The sequence below is a fragment of the Macaca mulatta genome, chromosome 7 (genome assembly GCF_049350105.2).
Source record: "Macaca mulatta isolate MMU2019108-1 chromosome 7, T2T-MMU8v2.0, whole genome shotgun sequence".
Lineage (NCBI taxonomy): Eukaryota > Metazoa > Chordata > Mammalia > Primates > Cercopithecidae > Macaca > Macaca mulatta.
In genome coordinates, this window is record NC_133412.1 from 90,463,519 (window position 1) to 90,479,443 (window position 15,925).

Here is a 15,925-nt window from a genome sequence, read left to right on the forward strand (position 1 = left end):
GCAGACATATTAAGATGACGTCATCCACGAGTAGGTGGGCCTAATCCAATATTACTGATGTCCTTATAAAAAGGGGAAGTTTGGACACAGACATGCACACAAGAAGAATGTCACGAGAACACAAAGGCAGAGATGAAGTGATGCTTCTACAAAGCAGCCAAGGAACGCCAAAGACTGCCAGCAAACCACCGGAAGTTAGGCAAGAGGCATGGAACAGATCCTCCCTCATGACCTGCAGAAGGATCCAACCCTGCTGACACCCTGATCTCAGATTTCTCACCTCCAAAACCAAAAGACAGAAAGTTTCTGTTGCTTATGCCACCTAGTTTGTGGCACTTTGTTATGGAAACCATAGCAAATGAATACAGCCTGGTATTCTATGTGAATGGCACTCCCTGAAGCATCAGTGAAAAGTGGCCCTGGTCTCATTCATCTGCTGGAGGGCCTTTTTCTCTTTGTTGTATTTTGAACTTCCCTGAATATCCATGGGATGACAGCAGAAACCAAGCAATTTGCCCTATGACAAAACTACAGTATTACCTTAAAACACGGTGCACTGTTTCTTGCTTCCGCCGTCTTTGGCCATTTCTGCAGCTATCACACTTGTATAGTTTTGTCCATTTCCTTGCATATTTTTAAGAAGAGTAGGGGGCCAGAACAGCAGGTGGGCAGTGAAGACATGATTGAAGCTGCCAGGGCAGAAGCTGGCAACTGGCTGATGCCTGGTTAATGGGGTGACTGCCAATAAATGAGCCCTACATGACGGTGAGACTCTGAAATGTAGGCTGGTAATAATCTTGGTTTGATTTTTATTTGGGATTTAGACAAGAGTATTAGGCATTTGTTTCTGCAATTTAGATGAGGATCTCAACTTAGATTACAAATCCTAGCCGTGTTGTTCCCAATGTGATCACCAGAATCATGAGTGGAGCTGTAAAAAATTAGAAATTTCTAGGTTCAACTATGTGCAGATTATGGAAATACCTATTTTGAGGGGTTTATTTATTCATTCATTCATTTTCTCACAATAAAATGGCTTTATTTTTATTATCAAAATAGTGTACAAAAGTTCAAACAACATACAGCAGAAACCCAGAATTGACCTATACCACATCACAATGAGAAAATTACCCCAAGAAAGTAATATTTTGACCAGCCTTTTCAACATCTCTTAATGCATATAAACATACACATATCATTTTATATGAACAGAATATTATACATACTTTTAAAAGATCAGTATTATACAACTTCAAAATAATTAGTTTTGCTAGGTAATGTATGTCTAAGGTACAAAATTCAAAAATTATAAATGGATCAAGTAGAAAGTATATTGATCTATAGGCTATATGAGGCATTCTATAGCCAGCTACATTTTTAAAACTATTTATAGTAATTTGTATATTGTGGCTGAGTTTCTACATAGCTAACTTAACATCTGCTAATATGACAGTTCTGTTTCTTCCTTTCTAGTCTTTATGCCTTTAATTTGTTTTTTACTATTCTGGTTGCAACTTACAAAACCACATTGTAAGGAAAATGAGATTGTGACATCCTTGTGTAATTCATGATGTCACAGGAATGCTTCCAAAGTTTTCCCACCGAAAGAGATTGCTACTGTGAGAATAGGATAGGTATCATTAATCATTTATCAGGTTAGGGACATTCTCTTTTTTGTTTAAATTTTACTTTAAGTTCTGGGATACATGTGCTGAACGTGTAGGTTTGTTACATAGGTGTACATGTGCCACGGTGGTTTGCTGCACCCATCAACCCATCATCTAGGTTTTAAGCCCTGCATGCATTAGGTATTTGTCCTAATGCTCTCCCTCCCCTTTTCCCCCATCCCCTGACAGGCCCCAGTATGTGATGTTCCCCTCCCTGTGTCCATGAATTCTCATTGTTCAACTCCCACTTATGAGTAAGAACATGTGTTTGGTTTTCTGTTCCTGTGTTAGTTTGCTGAAAATGATGGTTTCCAGCTGCATCCATGTCCCTGCAAAGGACATGAACTCATTCTTTTTTATGGTTGCATAGTATTCCATGGTGTATATGTGTCAAATTTTCTTTATCCAGTCTATCACTGATGGGAATTTGGGTTGGTTCCAAGTCTTTGCTATTGTAAACAGTGCCGCAATAAACATATGTGAGGACATTTTCTTTTTGAATACTTAGTGTGCTAACAGTTTTTATCATGAAGAGGTATTAAAGTTAATAAAATGTTTTTGTACATCTACTGAAATCATCATACTGTTTTTCTCCCAAACCATACCAAGACCTCAGAGTTGAACTGTGATCACACTTGTCATGGTTTAGATGATACATGGATCCATGTCTTAGCTTTTTTTTAAAAAATTATTTCATACATGTGGCGTTTGCTTAGTTTTACATAAACATTTATCATTTTTTTCCCTCACCATTTCTTCCCCATATCAGACCATGCTTCTGGTATCTTTTTTTCTTCCTTAAATCCATGTGAAGGTCCTTTAGTGTAGGTCTCTTGGTTGTTGTAAACTCTCTGGCTTTGTTTATCTATAAATGTCTTCATTGACATTCTCTTGGTTTTGAGAAATGGTGTTCTTGGGCATTTGATTCTAAATTGATTGTTATTTTCCTTCAACACTTGAAATATACTTTTCCACTGTCTTCTGGCTTCCCTTATGATATCAAGAAGGCAGTCATCATTCTGAGTGTCGTTCCTTTCTAAGTGGCCTGTCTCAGCGATACTCCTTGGTGTTCTGCAGTTTCACCAAGACATTTCTGAGCACGGATAATGGGGAAATACCAGTTGTCAAATTTCTCCAGTCGCATTTTACCTTTAACATCTAAGAACTATTAGACTACTTATAGTTTTGTATCAACGTTTCTTGGGACACAAAGCTATATTATTAGTATGTTAATTTTTTCTGATCTATTTGGTTTTCTTTTGAACATCAGAGTATATATGTTTATCTCTTTTGTCTTCTGCAGTGCTTATTTTATCTTTTTTTTTTTATTTACCCTGCTTGGATTACTTTGTGCTTCCCAGGTTAGATCCGATCAATCCCTTGCATTGTTTCCTACCTTTTATCTTTTAACTGTTTATTAATTTGTACAAAAACAATGCAACTGGTTTCTATGTATTAATTTTGTACCCAACTTCCTGAATCCTCTTATAATTGTCATATTTTCAAGGTTAATTGTCTTACGTTTTCAAGATAAATGATAATATCACAATAATATCTACCACAGTAATAGTTTTACTCTTTTGAAATGTTTATGGTATAAATATATATATTTCTCTCCCATTCAAGTACTAACCAGACCTGACTTTAGCTTAGCTTCTGAGATCAGACACATTCAGGGTGGTGTGGCCATAGTTATTTTTCTTTTCTAAATGCATTGGTGAGCACCACCAGAAAAATGTTAAATATTCCTGGAGAGAATGTACACCCTTGTTTTGTTTTTGATTACAACAAGAATGCTTATAGTGTTTCGCTGTTGAATATAATGTGGGCTTACAGTTATATATAATATCTCATATATAACATACTTTATGCATAATATAATCATATTAAAGACATATACGTTATTCTCATATTAAGAGTTTTGTCAGGAATAAAGGTTGAATTTTACTGCATGCCTTTTCAGCATCTAAGTGCATAGTTTCCTCTTGCTCTCACACCTTGTTCTATTAATAGTATAATTATATGAATATATTTTCTAATATAAAACCATCTTCATATCTCAGAATAAACCTAACTTGGCCATAGCATATAATTTTAATATGCTGCTGAATTGTTTGCTAATATTTAGAACTTTTGCAACATTATTCCTAAGAATGCTCTGTAATTGTTATTATGCTTTCTTTGTTGGATTGGGTTTTGGTATCAATATTATTCTTGCTTTAATTAGGAGTATTTCTATGCTTCTATAACTTACCTGTGTTGATTTTATGTAGAGTCACAATTGGGAAATTATTTTTTCAATCATTCATTTCAAACAGGTTTTAAACTTATTTACAGAACCGAGCAATGTAATCTCTTATGATTTATTAATTTCCTTTATACTTTATTTCCCTATTCGCTATTATTTTACATATTTGTACTTTCCTACCCCCATTTGGTTCATTAAATGAGCAAACAGTGGAGCTGTATACTATTTAGTTGGATTTCTTCATCCTGTCCCTTACCAATAAATTCTAGTTGTTGTTTCTGTTTTATTGAATGTTTTTCCATAGGCCTGTATATTTATACTTCTACTGTGTAACTTATCAGATGTAATTTAGTCCCTGGATATTACAAAATAAGGAAATGAGAATAATTACAGTACATTCTACTTTCTCACATCCCATTTCAACTTTTATTGTATCATTTTGACATTGTATTAGTTTGTAACATTTACTTTTTACTAAGGTAATTCCTATAGTTGTTTTAGTTTTAATCCTAAAAAGAAATTTAATGTTTGTTATGCATTCTTCTGCCAGTTTCTCTAATAAATTCTTGCTTGCCTCAAATTTGTTCCCTTTGAGATGGACTTATGGGAATTATATTTTCTGAAATATAATATTGTATAGCAAAAAATAATTGTTCATTGTCCTTATCCTTGAATGTCAGTTTGGCTGCTATAACATGTTGGGGTCATACTTACTTTCTCTGAGGCTGTTGTATGAGTGGCTCCATAAAATGTGACCATGGAGAAGTCTAAGGACTGCTGGTTATTGCCCCATTATTAGGTTCTCTAAAATTTAGGTGGGATGCTCAAAGGAGTCTTACCTTTAACGTCTAATAACTAATAGGCTATTCGTAGTTTTGTGGCAACTTTTCCTGGACACAAGGCTATATTATCAGTACATTTTTTTTTTTCGGATCTATTTGGTTGGTTTTTTTTGGGGGGCCAGATATCAAAGTATATACATTTGTCGCCTTTGTCTTCTGCAGTGCTCATGTGATCTTTCATCCTTGGGACTTTTTGTTTATTTCCATTTTCCCCTGGTGTTTTTCTCAATCCTGTCTTCCGGGTTTCTTACTGCACTCTCGTAGTGTTGATATTCTCTGTCTGCTTCCATGTAGACCTGGTTTTTGTGATGGATTCACTGACCTCTCCTACGGTATGTCCTCAGTTCTGCTAAGTCACGTTTCATCTCTCTCTCTTGCTTCATTGCGTCACCGTTTCTTCATTGAGGTCTTGTGTCTTAGCTATGAATTCTTAGTTTCTTTTTTTTTTTTTGGAGATGGAGTTTTGCTTTGTTGCCTAGGCTGGAGTACAGTGGTGTGATCTCAGCTCACTGCAACCTCCACCTTCCGGGTTCAAGTGATTCTCCTACCTCAGCCTCCTTAGTAGCTGGGATTACAGGCGCCCACCAACACGCCCAGCTAAGTTTTGTATTTTTAGTAGAGACGGGGTTTCACCATGTTGGCCAGGCTGGTCTCGAACTCCTGACCTCAGGTGATCCCCCTGCCCCGGCCCCCCAAAGTGCTGGGGTTACAGGCGTGAGCCACTGCGCCTGGCCTTTGAGTTCCTATTTTATCAAGGCGACTGTTGATCACTTTTTGAAATTCATGGCAGTAACATTGGGTCACAATTTACATCTTTTCCTTGGTAACATTTTGCCAGGATTTTTAAAAAGTCATTTGCTTTCCTTGTCCCCTTTATCTTTTTCCTATTGCCAGATACTTGTATAGATCCTGTGCTGGTAAATTTATTTCACATTTTAAAGTGAGACAAGTTCTAATCATACTGGTTGCTTGCACTAGGTGTGGTAGGGAGAAACAGGACAGTGTTGTAGGCTAACCAGACTTTCCTTTGTTTACAGTAAAATTTGTTAGGACACAGGTTTATTGATATCAGTGAGTTCATTGTCATTTTCCTTTTAAAAAACAACATATATTTGGAATTTATACAAATACATGTGAGTATATTTTCTCACTGTAAGAAGTTTAATACTACACAAACAAAAACAGCATAGTATTTTCATATTTACATTTGTCTCACTTCTATGTTAGGAGTAACTCAATATATCATATTACATTTTCAATTTTTAAAAACATGTCTCAGATATCATATATGTTATGTATAGCTCTACTTTATTTATTTATTTTTTTGCTTAAATCGCTATGAAGTTTATATAACTACTCGCCTATTAATGGACATTTAGGTTGTTTCAAAATTTTCACTATAAGAAACAACACTATATCATATATGAATATGCACAGAAAACCCCTCAAACCCCTCCACAAAATACTAGCAAGCCCAATCCAGCCACATGTAAAAAGGATTCTACACTGTGATCAAATATGATTTATGCTAGGACTCAAGCTTGGTTTAACATATGGAAAAATCAGGCTGGGCACAGTGGCTCACCCCTGTAATCACAGCACTTTGGGAGGCTGGGACAGGTGGATCACTTGAGGCCAGGAGTTTGAAACCAGCCTGGCCAACATGGTGAAATCCTGTCTCTACTTAAAAAAAAAAAAAAAAAAAAAAAAAAAAAAATACAAAAATTAGCCAGGCGTGGTGATGTGCACTTTTAATCCCAGCTATTTGGGAGGCTGAGGCATGAGAATCGCTTGAACCCAGTGGGCGAGGGTTGCAGTGATCCAGGATTGTGTAACTGCACTCCAGCCTGGGCAACAGAGTGAGACTACCTCTCAAAAAAAAAAAAAAAAAAAAAAAAAATCAATCAACGTAATCCTCCATGTTAATAAGGGGCAAAATCCACAAGATCATCTCAATAGGTGCAGGAAAAGCATTTGACAAATTTCAACACTCTTTCCTGATAAAAATACTCAACAAACTAGGAATAGAAGGGAGCATGCTCAACCTGATAAAGGGCATCTACAAAACTCCACAGCTAACAGCATACTTAATGGTGAAATACTAAATGCTTGTCCCCTAAGATAAGGAACAAGACAAGGATGTCCTGTTACTCCCATTCAACACTGTACTAGGAGTTCTATCTAGGGCAATTATGCAAGGAAAAGAAATAAAAGGCATACAGATTGGAAAGAAGAAGTAAAATTATCTCTATTTGCAGATGCTGAAATATTTTATAGAGAAAATCCTAAGGAATCCATTAAAAAACCTATTATGACAGGTTCGGTAAGATTGCAGGATACAAGGTCAATATATAAAAATCAACTCCAGGCCGGGCGTGGTGGCTCATGCCTATAATCCCAGCACTTTGGGAGGCCGAGGCAGGCAGATCACAAGGTCAGGAGATCAAGACCATCCTGGCTAATACGGCGAAACCCTGTCTCTATTAAAAATACAAAAAAATCAGCCGGGTGTGGTGGCAGGTGCCTGTAGTCCCAGCTACTAGGGAGGCTGAGGCAGGAGAATGGCTCTGGGAGGCGGAGCTTGCAGTGAGCCAAGATGGTGCCACTGCACTCCAGCCTGGGCGACAGAGCGAGACTCCATCTCACCAAAAAAAAAAAAAAAAAAAAAAAAAAAATCAACTGCATTTCTAGATGTTAGGAATGAACAGTTGGAAAATGAAATTTAAAAAGCAATTCAATTTAAGTAGCATCAAAAAGAATCAAACACTTAGGAATACATTAAAAAAAAAACCTGGAGGGTTTGTAAGTTGAAGACTACAATACATCGCTGAAAGATATTAACGAATATCTAAATAAATGGAAAGATATTTTATATTCTTGGATCAGACGACATTGTAAAAATGGGACTGCTTCACAAATTGGTCTACAGATTCAACGTAATCCCTATCAAAAATCCCAGCATTTTTTTTTTTTTTAGCCAAAAATGACAAGCTGATCCTAAAATTCAGATGAAAATGCAATAGACCCAGAATAGCCAAAACAATATTTCAAAAGAAGTTGAAGAACTCAGATTTCCTGATTTCAAACTTTCTGGCTACCTATACCAATCAAGACAGCAAGGTAATGGCATAAGGACAGTCGTTTCTAACAATGGAATATAATTCGGAGTCCAGAAAACAATTTTTTTTTTTAAACAAAGGTGCCAAGAATATTCATCGGGGAAAGAACAGTCTTCAACAAACAGTGTTGGGACAACTGGATATCCATATGCAAAAGAATGAAGTTGTACTCCTACTTCAGACCACACAAAAAAATTAACTCAAAAATGGATCACAGATGTAAATATCAGAGCTAAAACTAGAAACCTCTTGGAAGAAAACGTAGGACTAAATCTTTGTGACCTTGAATTAGGCAATGGTTTCTTAGACATGGCAGCAAAAGCACAAGCAACAAAAGAAAAAATAGATTAACTGGATTACATCAAACCTGAAAACTTGTGTTTCAAAAGATACCATCAAGAGAGTGAAAAACCAACTCATACCCTGTGAGAAAATCTGTGCAAATCATTTGTCTGATAAAGAAACTGCATCCAGAATATATAAAGAAAGCTTACAACTCGAGAAGAAAATGGCAATCCAATTTAAAAATGGGCAAATGATTTTAACAGGCATTTCCCCAAAAAAGATATATGAATGACCAACAAGCAAATGAAAAGATGCTAATGATACATTAGTCATTAGGGAAGTGCAAACCCAAACCACAAGGACATACCACATTGTGCCCACTAGGATGACTCTAACAAAAAATAGTAAGTTGTAGAACATGGAGAAATGGTAGCCCCCATTCATTGCTAGCAGAAACGTAAAGTGGTGCAGCCACTTTGGAAAAGAGTTTAGCAGCTACTCCAAAAGTTAAACACAGAATTATCACTCACCAATTCCACTCCCAGGTATATACACAAGGGAAATGAAAACATGTCCACATGATAACCTGTACACAAAAGTTTATATCAGCGTTATTCCTAATAGCCAAAAAAGTGGAAACAATCCAAATACCCATCAACCAATGACTGTATTTATAAAATATGAGATAGCCAAACAATGGAATAGTATTTGGCAATAAAAAGAAGCATTGATATATGTGACAACATGGATGACTTGAAAATACTATGCTAAGGGAAAAAGCCTGTCAGGAAGGACCACATATTATATGATTCCATTTACATGAAATATACACAATAGAAAAATTCGTACATATAGACATTAGATGAGTGGTTGCCTAGGGCCTAAGAGGGTGATGGGGAATGACTGCTACTGAGCATGGGGTTTCTTTTGGGAATGATTGTGGTGATATGGCACCATTCCTTGGGGTGATCAGCCAGCTACCTGGTAGCAGGTTGATTATATTGGACCTTTTCCATCATGGAAAGGGCAGTGGTTTGTCCTCACTGGACTAGACACTTACTCCGGATATGGGTTTGCCTATCCTGCATGAAATGCTTCTGCCAAGACTACCATCTGTGGAGTCACAGAATGCCTTATCCACAGAGCATTCCACACAGCATTGCCTCTGACCAAGGCACTCACTTTACAGCTAAAGAAGTGTGGCAGTGGCCTCATGCTCACGGAATTCACTGGTCTTACCATGTTCTCCATCATCTTGAAGAAGCTAGAAAGAACGGTGGAATGGCCTTTTGAAGTCACAATTACAATGCCAACTAGGTGACCATACTTTGCAGGGCTGGGGCAAAGTTCACCAGCAGGCCGTATATGCTCTGAATCAGCATCCAATATATGGTACTGTTTCTCCCATAGCCAGGATTCACAGGTCCAGGAATCAAGGGGTGGAAGTGAAGTGATACCACTCACCATCGCCCCTAGTGATCCCCTAGCAAAATTTTTGCTTCCTGTTTCCCCGACATTATATTCTGCTGGCCTAGAGATCTTAGTTCCAGAGGGAGGAATGCTGCCACCAGGAGACACAACGATTTCATTAAACTGGAAGATTGGTACCCACCTGGACACTTTGGGTTCCTCCTACCTTTAAGTCAACAGGCTAAGAAGGGAGTTACAGTGTTGGCTGGGGTGACTGACCTGGACTATCAAGATGAAATCAGTCTACTACTCCACAATGGAGGTAAGGAAGAGTACACATGGAATACAGGAGATCCATTAGGGCGTCTCTTAGTATTACCATGCTCTGTGATTAAGGCCAATGGGAAACTACAACAGCCCAATCCAGGCAGGACGACAATGGCCCAGACCCCTCAGGAATGAAGGTTTGGGTCACTCCACCAGGAAAAAGCCCATGACCTGCTGAGGTGCTTGCTGAAAGCTAAGGGAATACAGAATGGGTAGTAGAGAAAGGTAGTTATCGATACCAGCTATGACCACGTGACCAGCTGCAGAAAGGAAGACTGTAATTGTCATGAGTATTTCCTCCTTCTTTCGCTAAAAATATGTTTGAGCATGTATACACTTGGACAAAGAAAATATCTTTATTTCCTTTTCCTTTGTCATGTGACATAAGACTTATTGACTTCATACAAGCATATAAGTATTATTAACTTTATGTAATAGTATTTGGGTTGGGGATGGGTGTGTTTCCGGTTGTACGAAGGATAGCTGTATTATGTTAGGGGTAATTATGACCTTATTATTGTCTTTATTTGAAGATTATGTATGATTTCAGAAGATGTGGATGGGTTCAAGTTGACAAGGGGTGGACTTGTGATGGTTAATACTGAGTGTCAACTTGATTGGATTGAAGGATACAAAGTATTGATCCTGGGTGTGTCTGTGAGGGTGTTGCCAAAAGAGATTAACATTTGGGTCAGGAGGCTGGGGAAGGCAGATCCACCCTTAATCTGGTGGGCACAATCTAATCAGCTGCATCGAATATAAAGCAGGCAGAAAAACATGAAAAAGAGAGATGGGCCTAGCCTCCCAGCCTACATGTTTCTCCCATGCTGGATGCTTCCTGCCCTCAAACATCAGACCCCAAGTTCTTCAGTTTTGGGACTCGGACTGGTTCTTGCTCCTTAGCTGGCGGACAGCCAGCTGGGACCTTGTGATCAAGTTAATACTTAATAAACTCCCCTATATATACACACACATACATACGTACACACAGATATACACATACACACACACTACTTAATAAACTCCCATATATATGTGTGTATGTGTGTATCTCCTATTAGTTCTGTTCCTCTAGAGAACCCTAATACATGGCTGCATAACCTTGTGCATGTGCTGAAACTCATTGAATCGCACACTTTAAATGGGTGAATTATATGGCATGTGAATGATATCTTTATAAAGCTGCTTAGAAAATAAATAATACTTCTATGAATGGCTTTGTACATGTCTTCTTGTGCATAAATATAATGTCCTACCAGGTCAGCTAATGTGAGAATCACTGAGTCAAACACAGGCACTGCTAAGTTGACCTTGGTTTAAATACTATTTAAGCCAATCCACACTATATGAGAGTAAATGGTTTATTCAAAGATTTCTAAATACTTGACAAGATCAATCTTCTTAACATTTGCTAATCCATTTGGTAAAAAGATATTGTCATAAGTTTAATTTGCATTTCCCTGATAACCAATGAGGCTCAGTGTCCTGTATACTTATTGACCATTTGTTTTCCCTTTTCAGTTAATGGCCTTGTTCTTAAGCTTTGCCCATTTTTCTACCATCTTTTATTTAGTTGAGATGCAGTAGTTTAAAAAATGTGTGTAACATATATTACTATAATTTGATATTTTTTGGACTCAAACTCTTTACTTACTAGACATGTTGCAAAAACTGTCAGTCTATCATTTGTTGTTTTTTTGCTTTTACTGCATTTTTTTTTTTTTTTTTTTTGAGACCAAGAGTCTTGCTTCTGTTGCCCAGGCTGGAGTGCAGCAGTGCAATCTCGGCTCACTGCAATCTTTGCCTCCCGGGTTCAAGCAATTCTCCTGCCTCAGGCTCCCAATAAGCTGGGACTACAGACACGTGCCATGATGCCCGGTTAATTTGTATATTTTTAGTAGAGACAGGGTTTTACCATGTTAGCCAGGATGGTTTCCATCTCTTGACCTCATGATCCGCCCACCTTGGCCTCCCAAAGTGCTGGGATTACAGGTGTGAGTCACCGTGCCTGGCCTTATTGCATGATTTTGATAGTCTTTTTTCTTTTTTTTGAGACAGGGTCTCAGTCTGTTACCCAGGATGGAGTGCAGTGGCGTGACCTCAGCTAACTGTAACCTCTGCCCCCGCACCCCAGCTCATGCGATCCTCCCACCCTGGCCTCCTGAGTAGCTGGGACTTCAGGCACACACCACCGTGTCTGCCTAATTTTTTTGTATTTTTTGTAGAGGCAGGGTTTCGCCATGTTGCTCAGGCTGGTCTGATAGTCATATTTTTAATTTTTGAGATCTATTTTTTGTTTTCTGATTATTTCTTCCCATGGCATTCTGCTCTTATTTTGTGGCTACAATATCATCTTAAATCTTTCTACAAATAGTTATTAGAGAATTTGAACTTCTATTATTTGAGTTACTTTTTCCGTTGGTCTTTTCTTTTTTATTTCTTTTTTTTCCCCAGTTTATCTTGGTTTTTCTCATTCATGTTGCAGACTCTCCTTCAAGAACCAGGCAGCTGGGCGGTCTCCTGTGGGGATGCACAGGATTTGTTTACTCTCAGGATTGGCTTTCTGCTGGGTGCAGGGAGCTGTTGCTGTGTTGGCAACCAAAATACCAGAATGAAGAGGTGTTTCCTAGAGGTGCTGTGTTGTGGTAAAACTCCTAGGGCTGCTGTGTTATGGTGCTGGCCGCAAATATTTCCAAGTTTTTCTCTGGAAATATGGAAGTAATACATTTCACCACCCACTTAAACGTGTGTGACCATGTGACTTTGAACAGTAAAATGTGAGCAAAAATGAGGTGTGTCTCTTCCCCGCAGGAGCCTGAAGCACATCAGGGTCTGGTTTGCCATACTCCTTTCCTGGCCAAGGTGACTGTGGCAGCGTGTGAACAGATAAAGTCTCTGCCAGCCTAGTTCCAGGAGTAACCTCACTGTGCAGAGCCTCTTGCCAACCCACAGTGGGCAAGCAGCAGGGGCTGGAAGCAGACTTTTCTGTTAAGCCACTGAGATCTGGGAGGCACTTTTATGTTAGTTTTGTTTGCTTGTTTATTGCAGCAAAACCAAGTATATTCATTCCATTGCATCCACAGATGAACTTCCACCTGAGATGTGCTTGTCCTCCCTAAACCTTTCAAGAACTGACTTTTCATTCATTTTCAGGTGATCTTGGAAAGACGAGAAAACAACCATATGTTCAATCAGCCAGAAAGAGTTTCTCAGCCAGAAAGTTTAGCAGTGTCCTTCAGCCTTGACAGCAAATGCCTTGGCATGGTTGCCATTGACCTAGTCTAGGATGTTTACAAATAAATGTCCTGCGGGATGTTTGCAGAGACTTCACAAATGTACACAAAGTCTAGTTTGAGGGCAGCGGGCGCCTCACTGTTGTGCCCTGATCCCCAGGCAGTTGTGTGGTCCTCTAGTATGACCCTTTCCAACCACATCTGACTTGGGAATAGTGACGCTGGCTTGCCAGAGCAGCCGGCACATGGTCCTTTCCCCTCCAGTGGCTCTAGGGTGAGGGCAAGGTTTCTTGATTAAAAATTGTCTTTGCTCTAGGAAAGCTTCTCTACTGAAAAATTCTGGCCACAAGAAAACCAGCTTTTAGGATTATGGCACAAAATATTCTACAGCAGATCTCTCTTAGAGAAATCCATTCCTTCTAGGGAGTTTCAACTGTGATTGGATTCCAGGCATGTAAGGCAGTAAAATGTCGAAAACTGAGACAAAAGTTGTTCAGGGTCAAAGTGATCAGAATCTTTTTCAGAGGAATTTCCACTCAAACTACCAAACATGCCTGGAAACAAGATCTGCTTGTGGGGGATGAGCTGTTCTTGAAAGAAGCTGCTGTTGTATGGAATCTTTTGCAACTAACAAACCTTGGCATTGGGATCACCAATCTGCAGAATCCGACAGAACTGACTGGGCCCTGATCAGTTCCTTTCCCTCATTCCACAGCAAGGTACTTTTGCAGCTGATGCATGGTATCCACGTCTATTTTTAAGCTTAACTACGGCACAGGATGCACCAGTGAAAAGACATCTGTTTTCTGTCTTTTCTCATGTGCCCCTGGTGGAGGTGCTGATGAAAAGCAGGTCAGGACGGACTCGCTACTCAAGTGAGCTCACCCTCAGGTGACCTCTCAGCGCAGGGCAGTCCTTATGCATGCACTCTGCTAACCGTTTGGACAAGTTTCTCTGTTCGTGATAAAAAGAACCCAGCCAGGCGCAGTGGCTCACGCCTGTAATCCCAGCACTTTGGGAGGTTGAGGCGGGTGGATCATGAGGTCAGGAGTTCAAGACTAGCCTGAACAACATGGTGAAACTCCATCTCTACTAAAAAATACAAAAAAATTAGCCAGGCATGGTGGCACGTGCCTATAATCTCAGCTACTCAGGAGGTTGAGGCGGCGGAATAGCTTGAACCCGGGAGGGGGAGGTTGCAGTGAGCTGAGATCGTGCCACTGCACTCCAGCCTGGGTGACAGAATGAGACTCTGTCTAAAAAAAAAAAAAAAAAAAAAAGAACCAATGAAAAAGTCCCTGAACTGAAAGGCAGGCCCTCTGTCCACAAACCAGGGAAACTGCCTCAGGCTCACAGTCCTCCAACCCCTGCTCTGACCCAGAGCTTCCACCTGAGGCATGTGTGAAGAGCCACCAGGAAGGGAAAGAGTACCATCACCAAGTCCCAAAGCTTCTTGGCGTCTCTCAGGCCAGACACCCCACGATGTGGATGCCAGATACCACCACACTGCAAGCATGAAGAATAATTATGAGGTAGGATTTACTCTCAGAATTTACAAGATAGATTCACATTTTAGGTAAGGTAGGAAGGCTTTATCTTTGGAGTGATTTCCCATTCTAGCTTCAGCCACCAAGCAGGAGAAACCCAGTTACAGGAACATGATTTGGTTTCGTGAGGAAGCCATGGATAAAATCCAATGCCTTTGCCATGGTTCCAGGAGAACATGCCATTTCTGCCCTAAGGACCAGTAGTAAGAAGGAACTTCAAAGTGATGCTGACCTTTAACCTGTCTCAAATCTTCTAGAGTTACTATTACTAGGCTATGAGCAATTTCCCTGTGAAATCATTTTTGTCTGAATTTCTCGAGTAGACTTGCTGTTAGATGATTTGGGGCTCCCATTTTCCCTCATGTTTTCAGGAGCATTAACCATCTTTGGAAGAAAACCATTGGACTGAAAAGGTACCATGACGGACTAGAGGTAAAACCCTGGCTTATGTGTACCTGGACTCTTTCCCCCAAAATCAGAGTTCTTTTTTGTTTTGTAAATAGACCATAAAATGTTTGGAGAGGCATTTGTTATGGTTTTCTCTTGTTACAAAAGTTGTTCACAAGAATATTACTATCTTATGTTCCTCCCTAAAGGTTGTTCCTGGGTCTAACTGAAAAGAACTCATTGTTTGGGAAGCCCATGAGGCTAAACTGTGCCTCAGTTCGCCCCTTACAATGGGAGGCCAGCGTAGACAAATGAAGACCAGAAGCATGTTACCAAATGCTCCTCTGCCTGTAGGGAAACCAGTCCTGAAATATGAAAATTTTTCCATGGAGGAAGGTGCCAGCTAAGGCTAAATTCTCTGGCATGCCTGGGTATTTTCTGCCAGAGCACCAGGTGTGCTTGAGGGGAAAGAAAACTCACCCCCAGCATGCTAGGATATGTTTCTATTTGGGCTCTTGATCCCATGACTCTATCTTTTATAGCTTTAAATTTTGTTTCATCCTATAGTTTTTCTTATGGTAATCAGTCTTCAACATCAGTTTATGTAAGCATTTAATGGCCTCTGCGTTTATCCATGGCTTCGCACACAACTTATTCCCATCGATTCTGTTCAGAAAACACTCAGGTACATGAGCCAGGCAAGAGCCACACCAAGCATGTCACTGCTGGGACGACACGTAACATCCAACATCTTACATGAGAAACACTTGGGAACGGCCTCTGCCATCACACATGTGGATACCTTCGTACAAAGATCATTCTTAACTGAGAAAAAGAAATACGTTGTAATTGGTTTATGT

At 39.5% G+C, this 15,925-nt stretch overlaps 1 protein-coding gene across 4 annotated transcripts in view; it reads right to left on the reverse strand.

Annotated features, from left to right (window-relative positions):
* ADAMTS17 (ADAM metallopeptidase with thrombospondin type 1 motif 17) overlaps window positions 1-15,925 on the reverse strand; it is a 362,991-nt gene that overhangs the window by 97,467 nt on the left and 249,599 nt on the right. For 2 of the 4 annotated variants that reach the window (XM_077940458.1, XM_077940456.1), the window contains exon 16: window positions 15,822-15,890. The exons of the other annotated variants lie outside the window; for them this stretch is intronic. In XM_077940458.1, the coding sequence (XP_077796584.1) occupies window positions 15,822-15,890 (69 nt within the window). The remainder of the gene's footprint in view (window positions 1-15,821; window positions 15,891-15,925) is intronic. 4 annotated transcript variants of the gene reach the window in all.